General features: G+C 39.1%; 2 protein-coding genes and 1 long non-coding RNA gene across 4 annotated transcripts in view; 1 reads left to right on the top strand and 2 right to left on the bottom strand.

The window, feature by feature from the left end:
• The window catches only part of LOC140185067 (uncharacterized), a 33,165-nt gene extending 27,587 nt beyond the window's left edge, over positions 1-5,578 (bottom strand). The window contains exon 1 of the mRNA XM_072238306.1: positions 5,494-5,578. The gene's annotated coding sequence lies outside the window, so the exon portion shown is untranslated. The remainder of the gene's footprint in view (positions 1-5,493) is intronic.
• LOC140185068 (uncharacterized) lies at positions 1,867-8,407 on the top strand. 2 transcript variants are annotated; one of them, XR_011882486.1, is made up of 4 exons: positions 1,867-1,926; positions 6,988-7,060; positions 7,734-7,872; positions 8,239-8,407. It is a non-coding gene; the product is annotated as an uncharacterized lncRNA (long non-coding RNA). The 2 variants fall into 2 exon arrangements; XR_011882487.1 differs by having other exon boundaries at positions 1,904-1,926; positions 6,993-7,060.
• Positions 8,408-14,599: 6,192 nt separating this feature from the next.
• LOC140185459 (uncharacterized) overlaps positions 14,600-22,641 on the bottom strand; it is a 32,747-nt gene continuing 24,705 nt past the window's right edge. Inside the window, exons 8-12 of the mRNA XM_072238797.1 lie at positions 20,870-21,077; positions 19,306-19,452; positions 16,227-16,347; positions 15,633-15,745; positions 14,600-14,985 (exon numbers count right to left, since the gene is read on the bottom strand). Coding sequence (XP_072094898.1) covers positions 14,878-14,985; positions 15,633-15,745; positions 16,227-16,347; positions 19,306-19,452; positions 20,870-21,077 — 697 coding nt within the window. The 3' untranslated portion in view covers positions 14,600-14,877. The remainder of the gene's footprint in view (positions 14,986-15,632; positions 15,746-16,226; positions 16,348-19,305; positions 19,453-20,869; positions 21,078-22,641) is intronic.

Here is a 22,641-nt window from a genome sequence, read left to right as displayed (position 1 = left end):
TGCCCCTAGAACAAAGAGGACCAAGATGTCCTGCAAGACTCCAACAGGAGTGTTTTAAGGAGGAGGATGCCTCCTGAAGTGAATATTGTTTCGAAGTTAAAATCTACTCGAAGTAATAGCCTGTTGGTATAATTGACCAGAATTTGTTAAAACATAATTTGTGGATAATTTTCAATAATGGACTACTGAAAAAAACAGGACACAGCAAATTAACTTCTGGCAAGAGAGTTTTTTAGTGTAGTACAACATGATCCAACTAAAAAATACCACGTCATGCAGTGCATTTTGAATAATAACTGGTTGAGTACAAAAATCTTTATTCCCATTTGCTATTTTCAATTATCTTAAATCTGTGCTCTAGCTAACTTTGTTACTTCTATATTTATCCCTCAATTTAAAAGCTCAATACTCATCTTCAGTAGGTCTCTTCAGCATAGGACACTGGTGTTTTAGTGTTAAAGTTAAGAATGGTGACCATAAAATAAAAAAGATACCATATCACATTTGGAATTATAATAAGGCATCTACTGGATTAAACAAAGGAACATACACCAATTCAATAACTTTAAATTAAAATGGACATGCTAATAACATTTAGTATCTCAGGCAGCACTTGTAGAAATAGAAACAGGACTAATGTTTAGGTTGAAGGCTCCTCATCGGTATTGGGAAGGAAAATTAGTTTTAAATTGCAGAGTGAATGGAAAGAAGCAAAGGAACTAACTGTAATGGTTCTGGTTGAACAGAAATCAAACCCTGAGAATGTTTTTACTCATTTCCTTAGGCAGGTTGCAGTCCTTTAGGGCCACTCAGGAACTGAAACAAGACAGAATTTATATTGCATATTCGTGCAGTAATTCTGATTGGGTTCTTGGTACCCTTATTGTCAGATCAGGCCTCTCTTGATGGCCCTCTGCTATCATGGAAACCTATACATCCTGGTTGGGTTGTTGGCTAGTAAACTGGTGTGTGGACCTGGGATAGGCTGGGGGAAGAAGATATGTGGAAGACATGTCAGAGGGCAGATAAGCTCTAAGCAAGTCATTTACCATACAGTTTTGGAGAGGAAGTGAACTCCACCAGGCCAATCAGTGTTAGGTATAAAGCATAACAACTAACCTTAAAATGGGTTGGTTGAGACCTGAATGAATATTAGCCAAATGCACAATAGAGGAGGGTTGTTGCACCATTTGTCACAGTGACCTTGGGACTGACTACATTGTTCTTCCATGGTCACTCCATTTAAATGCTTGGGAATGTCTATCCAGCATTCTGAACATTCCTTCACCCAGTAAATGGCAGCTTGCCACCATTTTCTCAAGAACCATTAGGGATGGGCAATAAACAGTGGCCTTGCTAGTGATGCTGCTTTGTAAAAATTAAGAAATGAAGAAGATTTTCTTTGTTCCACAAATCATTGATAAAATTCTAAATCAAATATGTACGAATCAAAGCCTTGAAAACCTGGATTGGTCCCTGGTTATCAAGAGACCATTTTGAATGTCTATTGTCCTTTCTGTGAAAAAGTGTTTCCTTTTTTCATTCTCAAATGGCTGCTTTTTAATTTCTAGAATATCTCTGATTGCTCTATTTGTTTTGAAATATCGATACAAAAAAGAAGGTATCAAGGTTATGCAATCAGGGCAATTCAACACAACCTTGTATCCATCATGACAGCAGTAATCTGGGCATGTATTGATTCAAAAGTCAAGGCACCCAGCATGTCAGATCAGCAGAAATGCTAGAGGACTTTCAAAATTCTTGGCCTAAGTGCTACTGTTGACAAACTCATGACACAAGAGCAAGCGTCTATTGATCATTAGTCAACAAAACTTATCTTAACCCGAGCATCCTTATCAAGCTATGTATAAATACATATATACTCGACAACTTGCTTCACAGAAGCTGAACCTCACACAGTTTCAGGTAAGAGCTATCTCTTTCTCCTTTATGGGCCAAGCTGACAATTTTTATTTGAACCACAAGGCATGGCTCAACATTTTTATTCCAAATGTTCACTTAAAAATAGAGAAGAAAAGTGTAAATTACAGGAATTGTTTCTGGCTATTCTTTATAATTGGAAACTTAGGTGCATTTAGGAATATATATTAAAAGGAAGAGGGGAGTGAGAGCAGCAGAGAGAACAGGGAGACATGTTCAGATAGAAAGTCTACACTATCCTCTGGGTTTTAAAAATTGGCTCCTCAAAACTATTTTCGATAGCTCCTAAAAGGTGATATTTGCTAACACCAGTTGAAGAAGTGTTCTTCAACTCTCTCATATATTGCCCCAATGTTTAGCGAACTTCTTGATGATGCCTGCATTTAAGACATGCAGTTGAGAGCTTATTGGCCAGCCCAAGAGCACACAACATTCAACAGCAATCCTGTAGCTACTAGAGACTCACCAGAGATTTCTGACTATTGTGAATAGGTTTACTGGTCAAGGATTTTGAAAAGCTCGAGAAGGAGCTGGTGCTGAGGGTTTTGGCCACAGAAACTCAGGCTGCGAACACTGGATTTAGTCCTGAAGCAAATAATTTCCCTCTGAAAAGCAGTGTCATACCTTGACCATTTAAGTCAGTTTTGGTTGCAGCAAAATGTTTGAAGGAATATGGCAGAGTCAATCTTCAATGTGAGCAGTGTGCATAATATTATACAGCAGGTTTACAGCGATTGGCCCTTTAATAAGCATTCCTTTTGAGCTTTCAGCATTAGTAAAAGCTGATTCTTTTCTTGGTCATTATTCACAATAACTTAGTCGAAAATTTCACAGGAGACAAATTTTAAGCATTGCTCTTCTGCTAATAGAATCAGATTTATTATCACTGAATTATAAGACTTAAAAATTATTGTTTTGTGACAGCAGTAGTGCAAAGATATAAAATTACAAGATAAATCAATAGTGCAAAAAAAGGAGTAATGAGGTAGTGTCATGGATTTATGGATCATTCAAGAATCTCATGGTGGAGGGGGAGACGCTGTTTGTGAATCATTGAGTGTGTGTCTTCAAGCTCCTGTACCTCCCCTTGGTTGGTCATAATGAGAAGAGAGCATGATCCAGATGGTGAGGGTCCTTAGTGATGGATGCTGCCAATAAAGTACTTGAAATGTATGGTTCCTGTTGTAGGAATCACAATAGTCCTCTTCAGTATGGCATTACGATTTGTGGCATGATAGTTATGCAATCAGATTTAGTGATGTTGATCAAATCTCTAGTGATAACAGGCCTGCACATTTTCTAAAGTAGTTCCATGGATCTTTTACTGAGGAAAAAGGGCTTCTCATTTTAAATTCTTACAATACAGCTGTGCAGCAATCCCTCAGTATACCAGTTCGACAATCAGCCTAAACTTCTGTGGGCAATCTCTGACTCAAGGCAAAAGTATAATAAATTATGCCATGGCAAACATTTACCTACATATTAATTTACCATCTTGCTCTCTTTAACTATTTTGACTGTAATGGTTGGATGCATGCTGTCTCTAGCTCTCGGGTCCCACTTCCCTGTTGTAACTTTATAATTATTTTACAGTCAATGAAATTTACTACTTTTGTTTGAATTAAATTAAATCTAATCACAACTAAACCCCAGCATTCTAGACCAGGAGTTCCCAACCTGGGGTCCATGGACCTTTCGGTTAATGGTAGGGGTCCATGGCATAAAAAGGGTTGGGAAACCCTGCTTTAGAGAAACAATTCTAGTATTTTCTGAGGAAATTTCAATGAGCTGATCCTAGCTGATTAGCCAGTGCTGACACTGTAACTGACCTCAGGCCAGCTTGTGGAAGCGAGCAATCAGCCAGAATTCCCGCTTCTGATTTTTTTCCCCACAGCATGGTCATTGAGTAAGAATATCCACTGACCACATAAAAGCAAGATGTTCCACATATATAGCCCCTTCACAAGCATGGGACTATCCAAGGGACTTGACAGAAAAAGGCTGTATAAAAGCATATTATTTCAGATTTCCAGCATCTATACTTTTTATGTTACTTACACATGGTAGTGGTTTAGACATGGGGAGATCAAGACAACCCTGCAGTAATTCAAAGTAAACACTGTCACATGATAAGCAACAGAAACTTCAATCACTGTTTACTTATTGCAATCTAGCCAAGGCAATGGCAAGCTCCTTCCTTCAGATTTAGCTTTTCATCATAGAATTGTGCTACTGTACTTACAAAGTGCAAGTGGGAGTAGATAGAAACACAGAGAAAGAGGAGGAAAGCAACACATACAAATGCTGGAGGAACTCAGCAGGTCGGGCAGAATCTATGAAAATAAATAAACAGTCGCCGCTTCGGTCTGAGACCCTTCTTCAACTACCACAGCAGGTATGTCACCTGCCTTCTTGCAACAGTAATGCATTGTGGCTAAAACCTGCAAAGAAAGTTTTTTTTTGCTAATCAGACTAGTACTACCAAAATTAGCTAATGTTTTATTAAAGGTCTTGGTGAGGGAGTAGAGAGGAGGGAGAGAGTTGATTGTGTACTCAGGGGACTTGCAGTCAAAACAGAATGTATATACTGACAACCCACAATGTGGGGTTGCCTACAATCCTTGGAAACCTGTGTGCCTCATGAGTTTTTCTCAACCCTGAGTAACTGCCTACAGAGTCACAGAGAAATACAGCACAGATACCAGCCCTCTGGCCCAACAAGTCCATGTTGCCCACATGATGCCCACCCAGCTAGTCCCAATTTCCTATCACAAACAAGAGAAGGGTTGTCGAAGGGGTCCATCCCGAAACATCAACTGTACTCTTTTCCATAGATGCTGCCTGGCCTGCTGAGTTCCACCAGCATTTTGCGTGTGTTGCCCCAATTTCCTGTGTTCAGCCTATATCCCTCCAGGCCTCTCCCCTCCATGTACCTATCCAAGTGCTTCTTAAATTATACTATTGTACCTGTGAAGGAGATTGAAATAAAGGAAATTCTCTCACTGGGAGCTGGGGTAGTATCTTGCATTTGCCTCAGTGCATAGCAAACTATTGGCTGTTGCAAAAATGTCCAGTAGGTGGTAGACTTCAGCAAAGACATCCTACAAAAGAAAAGTCAACTCAAGTTGCTCCTGATGAAACTTGGACAAGACAATTGCACTTTTTGCTGCAATAGAAGTATGGATATCTGCCAGCCTGGAATATGTGATAATAGTTTTGGGAATACAATTCCCATTCACTTGGTTTTTATTCAGGAAAAACATATTTTAAATGCTTGACATTGTCAAGGCACATAAATGCTATGAGATTTTTGGATGTTGTAAAATCAAAATGTGCTCAAAACACCAGCTCAGGCAGCATCCATGGAAAGAGGAACAGAGTTAACATACTGTATAAGATCAAAGACCTTTCAGTGGAACTAGGAATAATAGCAATAAACCACTTTACGATGCAGAGAAAGAAGAAATGGAAGAGAGGAAAAAAGCTAATGTCTCTGCCAAGGTAGAAAGCAGGAGAGGTTACAAACACAAAAGAGGTAATAGAAACACTCACAACACGCTGGAGGAACTCAGCAGGTCGGGCAGCATCCGTGGAAACGATCAGTCAACGTTTCGGGCTGGAACTCTTCGTCAGGACTGTAGGGGGAAGGGGCAGAGGACCTATAAAGAAGGTGGGGGGAGGGTGGGAAGGAGAAGGCTGGTAGGTTCCAGGTGAAAACCAGTAAGGAGAAAGATAAAGGGGTGGGGGAAGGGAAGCAGGGAGGGGATAGGCAGGAAAGGTAAAGAAGGAATAGGGGAAAGCACAATGGGTAGTAGAAGGAGGTGGAACCATGAGGGAGGTAGTTGGCAGCTGGGGGAGGGTCAGAGTGAAACTGGGATGGGGGACAGGAGGGGGAGGGAATTACCAGAAGTTGGAGAATTCAATGTTCATACCAAGGGGCTGGAGACTACCTAGACGGTATATGAGGTGTTGCTCCTCCAACCTGAGTTTAGCCTCATCTTGGCAGTAGAGGAGGCCATGTGTGGACATATCCGAATGGGAATGTGAAGCAGAGTTGAAGTGGGTGGCAACCAGGAGATCCTGTCTGTTTTGGCGGACGGAACGGAGGTGCTCGACGAAGCGGTCCCTCAATCTGCGTTGGGTTTCACCGATGCAGAGGAGGCCGCACCGGGAGCATGTTATGAGTATTGCTTTGACCCCAGCATCTGCAGAGTATTTTGTATTAAAGAGGTAATAGAGTAAGCTAACAAAAGTCTAAAAGATATGTAAAAGCAGAATAATTATTCAAAGTTACCAAACAAATGTGGAATGGGCACTAGAAATACGGAATAAAATCATGGAAATATTCATTATCTGGATTTTTAAAAAAAAATCAGTGTTAAATTCAGAAGGCTCTAATTAGAAGTGGTGGTGGTGTTCCTTGAGTTTAGCTTGAACCACCCTGGAACAATACAGGTGAGATTGAAATGAGAAGGAGAATTAAAAAGCCGGGAAGTGCTACCCATTCTTCTTTTGCTCTCACATATTCAGAAGAGACCACTGCCTAGCAATTCAAATATATATCTTATTTTCAATGTTGCACAACTGAAAATTTAATTTTTTTTCTAGAAAAAAAGCAGTAAGGACAATTTCAGGGTTGTTTCCTATCATCCTAATATCTAATTCATTTTTTATGATGTGTTCTAGTTCTAGCTCTAGTTCTAACTATGGTTGCTCTTTTTTGTTACTACTTTTGGGAGATTTTTGAATCAGGGCAGACTGCAGATAATGAACACTGAGCTGAACAATACTGAACTATACCTTTTGATTTTGTGTTTTATGTTCTGTGTTTTTCACTCATTTTTTATTGTTGCTGTTTGTGCAATGTTTTTGTGCACGGGGGAGGAGGTTTGATATTTTACTTTGAAGGTGAAGAAAATGAGAGAATGGAATAGAATGTAAACACTAACTAGTCAATGAGTCCAAAATTAAATAGCCCACGAGAGGTTACCCAGAAGCTCAACTGCATACTGTTAATAACTGCAAATTCTCTAATTCACTCCAAAGGACAGAAAGGAAAGAAAAATCAAAATGAAGATTCAAGTCACAGTTCTGGTTCTTCTAGTTGCAACACTGGCTGGTACGTGAATGACTCTTTATATTCCTAACTGAGAATATGGTAACAAATGAAACTATTTTCTCAGGAAGTCACTTTGTCTCAAATGGAACTGCCCTAAACACCGGGGAAAGAAACAATGTCACCTTTTCCACCCAAATCAGCCTTAAGTACTATCAGTTCTACATAGCTCAGTTTAGTTGTAAGACTTCCTCAATATTGCCCCATCAAACTTCTTGGAGCAGTTAAAGCTGAAGTTAGTTTGCGCTTCTATCAGATATCCTTAATTTCCATTAACAACATTATCAATAGAAAATATAATATGTATTGGGGTTTAAATTAGTTAAATGTTATTTACCAGTAAGAAATTGCTTGCTCTAGCCCAAACTAATATCTTCATATACTCTGAAGTAGACAAGGTTTCTACTCTAAATTGGGGCTTGATTTGAGTCACAGCCAAATGATAGTATTTTGGGACCAGATCAATACCCTCACAATCTAAATTCCCACTCTTGTTAAAATCAGCCCCTTTATTACAATTAATACATTGGGTGAGATAAAATTTTGATTGAATGGAGTTAGAATTCTTATAGAGTGTCCTAACTAAATTTGCATGCTTTCATACTTTAACATACATAAACATTACCTTTGTTGGACACTGTTTTAATCTCTGTATTTTCCTAACTCTGTTTTACAGCATATGAAGCTGCCCCTGTGGAAGAAGTCAGTGCCACAGCTGAACCTCATCAACTTCTAAGTTTTGCAAGAAGAATTGCAGAGTCTGCATCCTCTCTTCTAGACAATGTGGCAAGCAGTTCTGTGGTTCAAAGTGGGAGGTAATCACCAAACCTTTATGTTATTCAAATATATTTATTAAATAAAAACAAAATTTTGATTTTAATTTAGGTTAATATAAAAGCTGCATCTGAAGCTTTGGATGCTATAAAGATATTTTTTAATTTATATGTCACTCTATGGTGCTGTAATTCTGCTCTGAGCAAGTAACTAATAGGTTATACAAAGGGGAACTTCCTCTTCACAGTTCCTTTGAATACATCCAAGGAAATTACAGGAAAAGTTACAAATTTACAGTAAAACTCCATCTTATGTTCCCAACAAAATATTCCCAAGACCATATATAACAGATACATCCCTGCAGTCCCATGTATATTGCAATAATAATTTTGACTTTTATTTTTCAGAGAATGGATTTCTTCTCATCTTGGGCAGCTACCTGAATATATAAAACAAAAACATCAAGACCTTACTCAAAGAATCCTGGAGATCACAAGCAGAAATAATTAACAATAAAAGTGTGATTTTCTGTGAGACGTATGATTTACTCAAAATAAAAATAGTATGAAAATGTTACAGCTTTTGTATTTGTATGGGCAACATAATGGTCTTGTAGTTAGAGATGGTGCTGTAGGATTCAGATTTCATCCCATTCTTCAGTCCTCTCTCTGTGGAGTTTACATGTTTTCTGGGAGCAATTCAGAAGATGCAGGACTGATTCATCCCTAGGACGAAGCATTCTAAAGGGAGTATGAGACAAAAACAGCATAAAAGCAAAAGAGAGGGCATATAATATAGCAAAAATTAGTGGGAAGCTAAGAGGACTAGGATGTTTTTAAAAAACAGAAGGCAACTAAAATAAACAATGCGAGAAAAGGTGAAATATGAAGGTAATGATAGTAATAACATAAAAGAGGATACCAAAAGAATTTTTAGATATATAAAGAGTGAAATAGAGATGAGAGTGGATTTCAGACCACTGGAAAATTATGCTGGAGAGGTAGCAATGGGGAGGGGGTGGGGCAAAGAAATAGCAGACAAACTTAACTATTTTGTGCCAGTCTTCACTGCAGAAGATATTAGCAGTATGCCAGAAACTCAAAACTGTTGGGGTGCAGAAGGGAGTGCAGTTGCTATTACTAGGGAGAAGTTGCTTGGGAAACTGAAAAGACTGACGGTAGATAAGTCACCTGGACCAGATGGACTACACCCTGGGTTCTGAAAGAGGTTGCTGAAGGGATTGTAGAGGCACCAGTAATGATCTTTCAAGAATCACTAGATTCCAGAATAGTTCTGGAGGACTGGAAAATTGCAAATGTCACTCCACTCTTTAGGAAAGGAGGGAGGCAAAAGACAGGAAATTATAGGCCAGTTCACCTGACCTCAATGGTTGGGAAGATGTTAGAGTCCATTATTAAGGATGAGGTTTTGGAGCACTTGGAGGCACATCATAAAATAGTCCTAAGTCTTTAAGAAGAAATCTTGCCTGACAAATCTGTTGGAATTTTTTGAAGAAATAACAGGCAGGATAAACAAAGTCAGTGGGTGTTGTTTACCTAGACTTTCAGAAGGCCTTTGACAAAGTATGGCACATGGTGCTGCTAAACACAAGAAGAACCCATGGTATTACAGAAAAGATACTAGTATGGATTGAAGATTGGCTGACTGGCAGGAGGTAAAGAGTGGGAATAAGAGGAGCTTTCTCTGGTTGGTTACCAGTGACTAGTGGTAATCTGCAGGAGTTGGTGTTAGAACCACTTCTTTTTACATCATGCACTCAGTGCCACTTTATTAGGTACCCCCTTAGTGTATATCCATGGTCTTCTGCTGTTGTAGCCCATCCACTTCAAGGTTTGACATGTTGTGCATTCAGTGATGCTCTTCTGCATACCACTGTTGTAACACGTGGTTATTTGAGTTACTGTCACCTTCTTGTCAGCTTGAATCAGTCTCGTCATTCTCCTCTGACCTCTCTCATTAACAAGGCATTTTCACCCATAGCACTACTGCTCACTGGATGTGTTTTTTCTTAAAATTTTCACTCCATTCTCTTTAAACTCTCGAGACTGTTGTGCATGAAAATCCCAGAGATCAGCAGTTTCTGAGATACTCAAAACACCCTGTCTGACACCACAGTCAAAATCACTTAGACCACATTTCTTCTTATGTTTGGTCTGAATGACAACTGAACTGCTAGACCATGTCCGCATGCTTTTATGCATCGAGTTGCTGCCATGTGATTTATTGATTAGATATTTGCATTAACAAGCAGGTGTACCTCATAAAGTGGCCATTAAGTGTATAACAATGATTTCAATGAAAGTTGGTGGCTTTGTGGTCAAGTTTGCAGACGATACAAAGACAGGTGGAGAGGCAGTAGTGTTGAGGAAGCAGGAAGTCTGCAAAAGGACCTGAACAGATTTGGGAGAATAGGTAAAAAGTTGACAGATGGAATATAGTGTAGGGAAGTGAATGGTCATGCACTTTGGTAGAAGGGATAAAGGGGTACACTATTTTTTAAACCAGGAGCAAGTTCTGAAATCAGAGGTGAAAAGGGTCTTGGAAATCCTCATGCAAGTTTCACGGAAGGTTAACTTGCAGGTTCAGTTGCTGGTAAGGAAGGAAAAATACAATGTTAACATTCATTTCAAGATAACTAAAATATAAAGGCAAGATGTAATACTGAGGCTTTATAAGGCATTGATCAGCCTACACTCAGAGTATTGTGAGCAGTTTTGGGCCCCTTATCTAAGAAAGGATGTGCTAGCATTGGAGAGAGTCCAGAGGACATTCACAAGAATGATCCTGGGATTGAAAAGGTTAAAGTATGAGGAGCATTTGATGGCTCAGGGCCTGGGGGAATGGGGGAGAATCTCACTGAAACTTATCAAATATTGAAAGGCCTAGACAGAGTGGATATTAAGAAGATGTTTCCAATAGTGGGGGAGTCTAGGGCCAGAAGGCACAGCCTCAGAGTAGAAGGGCATTATTTTGTAAAGGTATGACAGAATTTCTTTAGCCAAAGCTGGTAAGTCTGTGGAATTCAATGACACAGACTGCTGTGGATGCCAAGTCATTGGTTATAGTTAAAACGGAGGTTGATAAGTTCTCAATTAGCAAGGGCGTCAAAGGGGTTGAGAGGGATAATAACCCTCAGGACATGTACCACCAGGTTCAAGAACAGTTATTACCCATCAGCTATTAGGCTCTTGAACCAGAGGGGATAACATTACCCAACTTTACTCACCCCTACTCACCCCATCACTGAACTGTTCCCATAATCTAAGGACTCACTTTCAAGGGCTCTTCATCTCATGTTCTCGATATTTATTGATTATTTATTTATTTTTCCTCCGTTGTTTGTACTTGCACAGTTTTTTTCACTGTGGTTGTTGTCTGCCCTGTTGGGTGTGGTCTTTCATTGATACTACTGTTTTTTTTGTACTTACTGACATTGCCTGCAAAAAAATTAATCTCAAGATTTTATATAGTGACATATACATACTTTGCCAATAAATTTACTTTAAACTTTGAACTCTGAAACCAGACTTGATCAAATAGCAGAGTAGACTTGGTGGACCAAATGGCCTAATTCTGCTCCAATGTCTTATGATCTTATTTTCCTTGCCACCACATGGGTTTCTCCTGGATGCTCCAGTTTCCTTCTACATTCCAAAGCCATGCTGGTAGTTTAATTAGCAGCTGTATATACTGTCCCTAATTTCAGTGGGTGGAGGGACATTGGAGGAGAGGGGAGGTGGTGGAAAAATAAGTAGAAGGAAATAGTCAGGGTTGTAACTGACAGGAATGATCTGAGATCTGGCATAGACTTGAGGAGATGACTAGCTCCTCACACATCATAAAGAAATATGAAAAAATATGAATTTCAAAACTTTAAACTGCAGAAGCGTTAAACTATGCTATAATGATCTTAATGATTAATTGTTGCGATAGCTATTGCTGTCTACCTTTTGAGGATAAGTTGTGCAATGCTTGGACTGGACATATCAATATGTTACTTTCAGCCCTTAAATTTTGGTTTTGGCTAATAATTAAAATAAAAATGTAAATCTATGTTCAGTTGATGTTTAGTAACATTTTGGGACAACTTCCAAACTGTGCACCAATTACAAAGATGGAATTTAATCCACAGTCCGAGCGGATGTTCAGGGTTCAGCACTTCCTCCAAATGGAAATTCTTTGGGCCCTTTTGAAACAAGATCTTTCTTGCTGCCATGTAATGTCAATTCACAAAGAATGGAATGGTCCAAGTTCTCCTGGGTAAGGAGGAAGTCAGCCAAGGAGTAAATGCAGTGATGTGTACTGGAGTTTCACTGGTACTGGGAACCTTTCAGACGGTAAACTTGCTTTTTGAATGTGGATGTCATTCAAATGTAGTGATTCTTCCCTTATCCAGCATTTGGACAAATATGTATATCTTACAGAATAGTTGTGAAATATAACCAAGTTTAGAGATCACTAATTATTTTATATTTATTTAGAGATACAGCATGGAACAGGCCCTTCTGCCCAACAACTGCACTGCTCAGCCACCCACCTATTTAACACTAGCCTAATTGCAGGACAAGTTACAATGACCAACTAACCTACTAACCAGTACATCTTGGGACTGTTGGGAGGAAACTCACGTGATTCACATACAAACTCCTTACAGACGGCACTGGAATTGAACTCCACACTCTGGAACACACTTGAGTTGTACTGGTGTCGTGCTGTTATGCTACTGTAACAAAAAAGTTAACTGTGGTGCCCACGAGGCCTCAGATAAATGGTATCCTTTTAGCAACTGAAAAATTATAGGAGTTTCACTTAATAACACTTATAAACGCATTTGACTTGTATTTTTTTAAACTTTTAAAATAACAAGAAACAAATATACTTATGGAAAATAATAAAGTGTTTAGGAATAACACTATTGATCGCTTTGTATATTTCCCTTTTCATGTTTCATTCGATCATTTTATTACGCGAAGTGCAAGGGGTCTTGGGAGTCCCAGTTGAGGATTTCCTTCAGGTTAACTTGCAGGTTGAGTTAGACCTAATGAAGGGTCCTGACCCAAAATGTCAACAGTTTACTCCACTCCATAGATGCAGCCTGGCATGCTGAGTTCCTCCAGCATTTTGTGGGTGTTTTTCAGTAGTAAAGAAGGCAAATGAAATATTAGTATTCATTTCAAGAGGGCTAGAACATAAAATCAAGGGTATACTGCTGAGGTTTTATAAGGCATGGTCAGACTACATTTGCCACATTGTGAGCAACTTTGAGCCCTGTATCAAAGGGAAGTTGTGCTGGCACTGGAGGGAGTCCAGAGCAGACTCACAAGAATTGAAAGGCTTAATCTATGGGGAATGTTCGGTGTCTCTGGACCTGTACTTGGAGTTCAGAAGGATGAGAGGATTTATCAATTGAAACCTATCAGATACTGAAAGACCTGGAGAAAGTGGACATGGAAACTCAGGTTTCCATTCGTAGGAGAGTCTAGGATCCAATGTATAGCCTCAGAATAAAGGGACATCTCTTTAAAACTGAGATGAGGAGAAATTTCTTCAACCAGAGAATGGTGACTCTGTGGAATTCATTACGTCAGAGGGCTGTGGAGGTCAAGGCATTAGGTGCATTTAAGGTGGAGATTGATAAGTTTTTGACTGGGAAGGAGGTTAAGCCTTATGAGGAAAATGGGAAATAGGGATGAAAAAAGTATCAGCCATGATTGAATGCAGGAGCAGACTTGATAGGCCGGGTGGACTAATTATGCTCCTTCAAATTAATATTAAATTTCCTTCAACCATATTATCAGGCTCTTTAAACCAATAATATTTCACTGCATTAGTTTTCTTTTCTTCATTTCTTCAAACACCTTCTCTAATGATAACCACAATTAATCTACTCTCTCAGGATAAATGAAGTCTTGTCTTACTAGCACCTTTCTAGCAAATTTCTTGTGTAATATTGTTTATATAAAACCAAAGTGGAACATAATTTTTAATATACTGAAATCAGGCCTGGAAATTGGTCCTCTATTTACTGTATAATCACTAATGAATTACAGTTAGCCTATATTTCGTGCTTGAATTTCTGAAGCAAGAATTTAATCCATGATACTTTTGGCTCACTCAGAGTGTCAGCACTGAACCAAAGGCATTACCTAAAGTGACAGATAGGGTAGTTTGGGTCGAGATGACTATATTTTCTTAACTCCCAAATCCACCTGTAGCAACTATTTTTAACTTAGTGATAGGCACCTTGTTATTGGCCATTACCCACCAAAAATTCAGAAACCATCACAATTTCCTCCCACCCACCATTAAAAAAGTTAGTGTTACGTCTTCCTTCATAGTTGCTCATTTCCGAGTATCTGCTGTTGAATAAATAAACTTTTTGAACAAATTGAACTTCAGACTTGCATTAAATTGGAGCATCAGTTATTGCTTATTCCATTTAAAAAAACATTTGAAACATGATTATTTAACAATATCAATAAACTGTGCATCAAATTTCTCAAAATAGAAGACACAATTACTAAACGTAACAATGAGGACAGCCATTTTTAAAGTCTATAACTGTGGTGGAATGGAAATTTTCTGCCTGTGGAGAAGGAATGGTGCTAGACATTTATATCCTTGTGAATACCTCATTGTGAGGGCCTTCAGTGCAAGACAATTTCCCAAGAAACTTCTGAAGTGAGAAAATGCTTTGTTAAATGACTCTTCCATAAATAAAGATGAATGTCCATTTAAGGAATGATTATCACTTTATTGGCAATCTTTTATATAGGGACTTTAGATCAAACCAAAGTGTTCAAAGAGCAGGACAGTGTTCCTGTGCTCTGGCCAACTTAATAGCTACTGTTCATGTAAGATTGTCATTTCAAAATAAGAAATAGAATTTACAAAGTTCCTTAATATGTTTAAGGTTACATGATACAATGGTAAACACGTTTCTCTTCTTTTGGTACAGCAAATTGGAATATAAGCAACCACAGTTAGAATGAATACAACATCATCAGCCCAAGGCACTAATTTCATTACTCTACATTAGAGTCTGCTTCTTCCATTTGTCTTTCATACTGGAAAAGATCAGCCATGTCCTCATCCATATGTTCACCCATTTCCGTCAGAATCACATCCAGTGCCTGTTCAAGGCAAACAGACAGGAGTCCCCATTAATTCAAAGGACTGGCAACCTCACTGCAGGGTGACAAGCTCCACTACATCATAGCTTCCTCATTCTCCTCAGACCCCAAGAATTCTTAAGAACTTTTCCAGTAAAAAGAGTGAGAAATGTCAGACGGGAGGAACTGAAATTGCTTCACTACTCCATTACAACTATGTATTATCAGCAGGTAACACGACATGATTCTAATGTGATTCCTGTCTCCTTGTCTTTATTGGTGCTGCACAACATTCATTAATTTGTATGCATAAGCAAAGTCCCTTAGCCAGCCCAAAATGACAATGTGTAATTGTTAGGAACCAAGACAGAATCAGTAGTTTACGGTGTATTGGAAAAGGAGTTGAAGCATACCGATGGAGAAAAGAACAGAGGAATTTTATTCTGTTCCTCCTAACTTGGGTTGTATCTGTTCTAGGAGTATTTGAAGACAGCTTGTTGCCGATAGGGGATGCTTGAACCAGAAATTGTTTCTTGAAATCCCCTGCCCTGACAATTATAAAAGAACTAACAGAAGTATTTAAATAAGCAATGGCTTTGCAGGAGGGGTGACGGTATAAAATCCCAAAAGGATATATTGAGGACTAGTTGTGGAAAATATACACTCACCACATCTGTAAAAGCCTTCAAATGGTAATCCCGCAGTGCCACATTGTCAATGGCTGCACAACTGTATTGGCCTATGTTGAGGTACTGGCCTAAAAGGATGTCAAGCATTGAACCTAAAAAAAAAGGATGAGGTGACTTCTCAGTTATCAACCAGCACACAAAGAGCTTATGACAAAACAAATGAAACACTCAATACAAGTTGCTGGATAATCCACCTGATCAGCTGCTTCAGTGGTAACGCAGGAAATTCTCAATTCTTGCTTTACTACAGTCATAAATCAAATGTTACTTACAAATAGATAATTTTCCATTTCTTTCAATAACATCCCATCTTTCCACACATTATTGTACAAGGGCTGGACCTGGAATTCTGCAGTGTCCTCAGCAACATCAAAAATCCAGAGGAAAAGAAGGAATTTCATGAACTCTTGCATCCTCCTCCTCCTTTGTTGGAAAACCTTTGGCAGCATGTTATAACAGACTCACCATGTGGGTTGAAACTTAGGAAAACCCGATATTCTGCACTGTCAATGCATTGCTGGCTGTAATCACAAATGCTCTACTGTGTGTGATGATAAGAAGAACACAACTTACTGTCTGACAGCCTGTCCAACTCAACCTCTTCAGAGAATGCTCTTCCTTTATTTGCCAAAGTCTTCAGCAGAATCTCCAGAACAAACATGTCAATCAGTCTCTTGCTGGCATATATTCTGACCTGCCACAACACGTCTATTAATAAGTGATGCCCAGATATGCTTGTGATTTACAAAATATTGTCCACTAATATATTCACCTCCCACATTTATAGATTCTATCTCCTTTATAGTATACAACATACCCAAGTGTATACAATTCTTGCACAGTATCAACAGCTTCATAGCTTCTTGCTAGAATCAACTGACAGAACACATTGACGCCTATCAGTAAATATCAGGTGCACTCATGTCACCTGAAATTGACCAGTGAACTCCAGCCCTAATTGTATATTGGCCTGGGTCCTTGCAGGTGTCCAAAGAGAAAATAATATTTACTGTTTTGTTTGGACTTGCTCATGAAATGCAATACAGAACAAATTAGAACAAATTGTCCCCATGAAAAATCTTCAAATGACAGGGTACCTGGGATCATCATTTTGGATCTCCCCCTCCCCCTCCAACTTTCAAATCTCTTACTCACTCTTCCTTCAGTTAGTCCTGACGAAGGGTCTCGGCCTGAAACGTCGACTGTACCTCTACCAAGAGATGCTGCCTGGCCTGCTGCGTTCACCAGCAACTTTGATGTGTGTTGCCAGGTTCTAATAAGTATCAGTCATGTGCAGTTGTGTGGCCATTAGATGCTACACCATGCTTTGAGCAAACAGTTTTTAAAATAGCATCAGTTGCATGTATTTTGAGCTCAAAACAGTGACTTTTATCACTGATAGTTGGCGAGAAATAAACAGTAAAACAATTCAGAACTGTTGCTCACTGCAGTTTCAACCATTCAGGTTTGGAGATGCCAGAAACGGCCAGGTGTGAAAATGAAACTATTTCACTGCTTCAACAATTTAGGAACTGCAAAGAATTTGAAGGTGTCGACAATCATCTTGAATATTACAATGAAAATGAAGATTTGGAGAATGCAGTCGTCAATAGCATACTTTATACTTTATTGTCACCAAACAATTGATACTAGAACGTACAATCATCACAGCAATATTTGATTCTGCGCTTCCCGCTCCCTGGATTACAAATAGATAGTAAATATTAAAAATTTAAATTATAAATCATAAATAGACAATAGAAAAATGGAAAGTAAGGTAGTGCAAAAAAACCGAGAGGCAGGTCCAGATATTTGAAGGGTACGGCCCAGATCTGGGTCAGGATCCGTTCAGCAGTCTTATCACAGTTGGAAAGAAGCTGTTCCCAAATCTGGCCGTACGAGTCTTCAAGCTCCTGAGCCTTCTCCCGGAGGGAAGAGGGACGAAACGTGTGTTGGCTGGGTGGGTCGTGTCCTTGATTATCCTGGCAGCACTGCTCCGACAGCGTGCGGGGTAAAGTGAGTCCAAGGACGGAAGATTGGTTTGTGCGATGTGCTGCGCTGTGTTCATGATCTTCTGCAGCTTCTTCCGGTCTTGGACAGGACAACTTCCATACCAGGTTGTGATGCACCCTAGAAAAATGCTTTCTACGGTGCATCTATAAAAATTAGTGAGGGTTTTAGGGGACAGACCAAATTTCTTTAGCTTTCTCAGGAAGTAAAGGCGCTGGTGGGCCTTCTTGGCATTAGACTCTGACTTGGTTGGACCAAGTCAGGTCATTTGTGATATTGACCCCGAGGAACTTAAAGCTTTTGACCTGTTCCACTTGGGCACCACCGATGTAAATGGGGTCCGTGCGGTCCGCTACTACTTCTGAAGTCAACAACCAATTCCTTCGTCTTGCTGACGTTGAGGGATAAGTTGTTGTCTTCGCACCATGCCACCAGGTTCTTAATTTCCTCTCTGTACTCAAACTCATCATTACCCGAGATACGGCCTACAATTGTTGTGTCATTAGTAAACTTATATATTGAGTTCGATGGAAACTTGGCTACACAATCATGGGTGTACAGTGAGTACAGTAGGGGGCTGAGTACACGGCCTTGTGGGGCACCGGTGCTCAGAGTGATTGTAGAGGAGAGCTTGTCCCCTATTTTTACAGCCTGGGTCCTGTCTGTGAGGAAGCTGAAGATCCAGCTGCAGATCTGAGTGCTAAGGCCCAGGTTCCAGAGCTTAGGAATCAGTTTTTTTGGAATGATAGTATTAAAGGCAGAGCATTGTATGAAGGCAGTTCAGTATCTGTTTTATATGTCTGCGCTGATTTTGTTCATTGTTGATTTTATTTACTGGATGAATTCCTCTGTTGATTAACTATGAAGAACTAATACACAGTTTTATAGTACTGTAGTAGCATTGGTGGTGTTCCAATTTGTTCTGTATTTCAGTTAACTATATAATTTGTCACTCAGTTTGTCTTTTTTTTATAAATCTCTTTTGAACCATTTCCATGAAACTTCGGCTAATTGGGGCAGCCGTTTAATTGGCCCAAAATGTATTAGTCCAAATGGGTCCCAATTAACAGAATTCATTGTATTTCTTCATGTTTAAGCCTTAAAGGAACTATCAGCCAGACATTTGACTGCAGAAAGACACCAACCAAGCACAGCTTGTCTAAATGAGCACAAGGGTATCCTTGTCAGCAGAGATCATGAGTTGGTGACACTAACATTTGCTGGTTTCCTCTCGCCAGAGTTTGAATGCCTAGCCAATTTTATTGTTCAGACTGCTGGATGTGCTTACTCTAACTTTATATTCTAGTGCTATACTTGCGCCTCTAATTACCACCAGAAGTGCAGAACAATAGATAGATTTTTTAAACACAAACACGAGGAATTCTGCAGATGCTGGAAATTCAAGCAACACACATCAAAGTTGCTGGTGAACGCAGCAGGCCAGGCAGCATCTCTAGGAGAGGTACAGTCGACGTTTTGGTTAGTCCTGACGAAGGGTCTCAGCCCGAAACGTCGACTGTACCTCTTCCTAGAGATGCTGCCTGGCCTGCTGCGTTCACCAGCAACTTTGATGTGTGTTGCTTAGATTTCTTTTAAAGGCTCTTTTACAGCGATACAGGGGACAATGACCATCAACTCTTACCTCCTCCGACTGCTCTTCATACACTTCGGTGACATGTTCACTTAGTTGTAGCAGCACAACATTCCTCATTTCTTCATCTAACACATCTGGAACAATATCTTCCTGCAGGATTTCCTCCAGTACCATCTCATTTACTGTTTCTTTCACCTGTGTGATTAAAAAAATACATACAGCTACTACCAAATCCTATGAGTGTCCTTAGACACATTACTACATATCGGAAAATGAAATAATTATTCTGTAACAGCAAATCCTCATATTCAGCAATGAAATGAATGGCTACTAATACTATTTCTGTCAGCATTGCTTAAGGAATAATATTGCTGAAAGATAACTTTTCCTCTTCATGCAGTGCCAAGGGCTTGAATCAGAAATTATTTGTTCAAGGTCCATCTTAAAATCTGAGTCCATGTTCAACAGATCAACATTCTAGTACAGTGGGTTGTTGCACTGTGGAGTCTTTTTGATGAGATGATTAACCTGGAACTTGAAGATACAATGCCACTTTTGAAAAAAAGAGCAGAAGAGTTTAATAAGATTATGAGAGGCATAGATAGGGTACAGTCACAATCTCTTTTTTCCAGGATAAAAAAATTCATATACTAGAGGACTGCACTTAACATGATAAGGGGAAAGTTTAAAGGAGGTAGGCAGGGCAAGTTTTTTTAAAAAAAAAGAGTGGCAGCCGCCTGGGTGGGGCTACCGGAGGGAGTGATGAAAGCAGATATCATAGTGGTGTTTAAGAAGCTGTTAGATAGACACACAAATATGCAGGGAATGCAGGGATATGGATCGTGTATAGGCAGAATTAATTTAATTCATCATCACGTTTAACACAGACAGTTTGGGCAGAAGGGCCTGTTCTGTGCTGTACTATGTTTTATGAGTTTCGGACACTTTGTTCTCAACCAATATCAGTGTTTTTTTTTGCATGTTCCTGGTTCCAATATTTTCTATGTGGTAATAATAATGCTACTTTAAAGATCTAAAATCTACCATAGTTTAACATCCACATTAAAATATCATACATCATTTTCCGAGCCATGAGTCAGTTAGTGCTACTGTCAAATTTGAATTAGAAGGTTATGGGTTCAAGTAGCACTCCAGAGACTCGAGTGCAAAAGTCAAGGTTGATGCCCCAGTGCAGAGCTGGGGGTGCACTGCAGTATTGGTTTTTTTTTTAAAGAAAATACATTTATGTAAGTAGATAAAAACAAAACCTTCAAAGACAGCAAAGTGCTGGTCAAGATTTACCCTTCAATTAACACCAAAAATATACCTAATCTATCACATTATTGTTGGCGGGAGAACGCTGTGCACAACTGACTTTCATGTTTTACTTTCTGCAACAGGGACAACAATTTAAGAATACTTCTTTGATTGTGAGGTGCTTCGAAGTGCACAAAATCAGAAAAAAAAGAACATTTATTTTCTATCCCAACAAATAGAAGATAATTTCTCCATCTATTATTTTGACAACACTGAATGACAGAAAGAATTAATTTTTCAATGTGTTGTTTGGTCAATGACAGATGATGATTCAAGGAAATTTAAGGAGACCTACAAGTTGTAGCGCCATTGGCTCAATGGTCTCCATGATGAGTTCTGTCAGAGATTCATTGATGATGGCAGTGGTCAGGTGAATGTTAACAAACTCCTCTAAGCCAGTTCTGATCAATGGTCTTGTGAGGTCACTGATTTCTTCCTCCAAGAGTGTTTCCAATATTAACACTGCTGGTCGTTGCTTAAATGCAATCAATTGGGCTGTTTGTCTGAAAAATATAAATGGCAATTTAAAATAATTCATTAGCAAAAACATACCACATGCTCATAAAAGTTACTTAGGAATTAGAGAAAAAAAAATGAACTGTAAATGTTGAAAAATCAGAAAAAAAAATTGCTGGAAGAGTTAGACTGTTCACGCAGAAGCTGTGGAAAGAGAAACAAAGTCAATAGATCAAGGAACCTTCATCACAACTTAGAAAGTCAGAAAACATATGAACTAAGTTGCAGACATCCTCTTTGATGAATTTTGAATGTTGTGCTCAATTCTCAAAATTCCAAAGCTTTTGCATTTCCTCATAACATAGGCCCTGCCTATTGATTGTAAAATACTTGAATCAGTGAAAAGCAATGATCAACAGATCTTTCTACCCTACCTGACTTCTGTACATCATCACTAGTATCCCCAGGTCCTTCACTTAGAAACCATAAGGCTAGAAAAACTAGTTATGGTGCAGGAAAGAAAATGATTTGCTATTGCTTTAAAATGCTATGGGACAGTCCACTTCAGCTTCAACTACCCATTCTTTCTACTACACCACTGAAGATGATCAGGAAAATTCCTGGAGACCATAACCACCAATAACAATTTCCTTTCCATAGGTAGACATACAGTATGCCATTAATCTGCTCCAGAAGCTCATGTGCAAAATAGACCCTATCTTTTAACCTGGTTAACTCCTTATACTCATACACCCAGTCTGTTATTTATTTGCCAACTGCAAACAATTAAGCCTTATCAAAGTCAATGCTTTTCTAAAGTAAATGATCAACCAGAAGTCTCAGTAAACAATGCCTTTAAACTATCAACCTACCAGCCCATCTCTTGTAGGGTGCTTACAGGTCTGCTCTTATGAAATTAAAACCTGACCTCATTACAGAAGATCCCAACCCCAACTAAGCCCAAAGATTTATATTTTGTTTTGATCCAAAAGAATCTGATATACAGGCCCTGTTGGGTTTGGGTTGGATAACTAGCCTCTAAAAGCAAGAATAGCATCTGGTGTGCTCAACAGTCCCAGCCTTCAGTGTGTTAAAGAACACCTGGAGTGGTGTCAGAAAGTTTACTACGAATCCTTTAAATGCTCAATCGCACCGTCTTGGTTGAAACTAAATGCAGTCAACTATTGCAATAATATGAAGGTATTTTGAAAGAGTTGGTAATGGGCAAGTAAGTGTACAATATTGATAAGTTACATTGCACTTACATATCTTAAATAGAAATCAAAATAAACTTCATACATTCAAACAAATAACTTTTCCACTGAATATAAGACCATAAGACACAGGAGCAAAATCAGGCCATTTGGCCCATTGAGTCAGTTCCACCATTCCAACTTTACTGATTTATTACCCCTCTCTCAACCCTGTTCTCCTGCCTTCTCCCCATAACCTTTGACGCCCTTTCTAATCAAGAATCTATCAAACTCTGTTTTAAATATACACAATGACTTGGCCTCCACAGCCATCTATGGCAGTAAATTCCACAGATATACCAGCCTTTGCCTAAAGAAATTCCTCATCTTTATTCTAAAGGGATGTCCTTCTATTCTG

This window comes from Mobula birostris, chromosome 20 (genome assembly GCF_030028105.1).
Source record: "Mobula birostris isolate sMobBir1 chromosome 20, sMobBir1.hap1, whole genome shotgun sequence".
In the NCBI taxonomy this organism is placed as follows: domain Eukaryota; kingdom Metazoa; phylum Chordata; class Chondrichthyes; order Myliobatiformes; family Myliobatidae; genus Mobula; species Mobula birostris.
The sequence above is the reverse complement of the archived record's forward strand: the minus strand, read 5'-3'. Positions and strand labels throughout refer to the sequence as shown.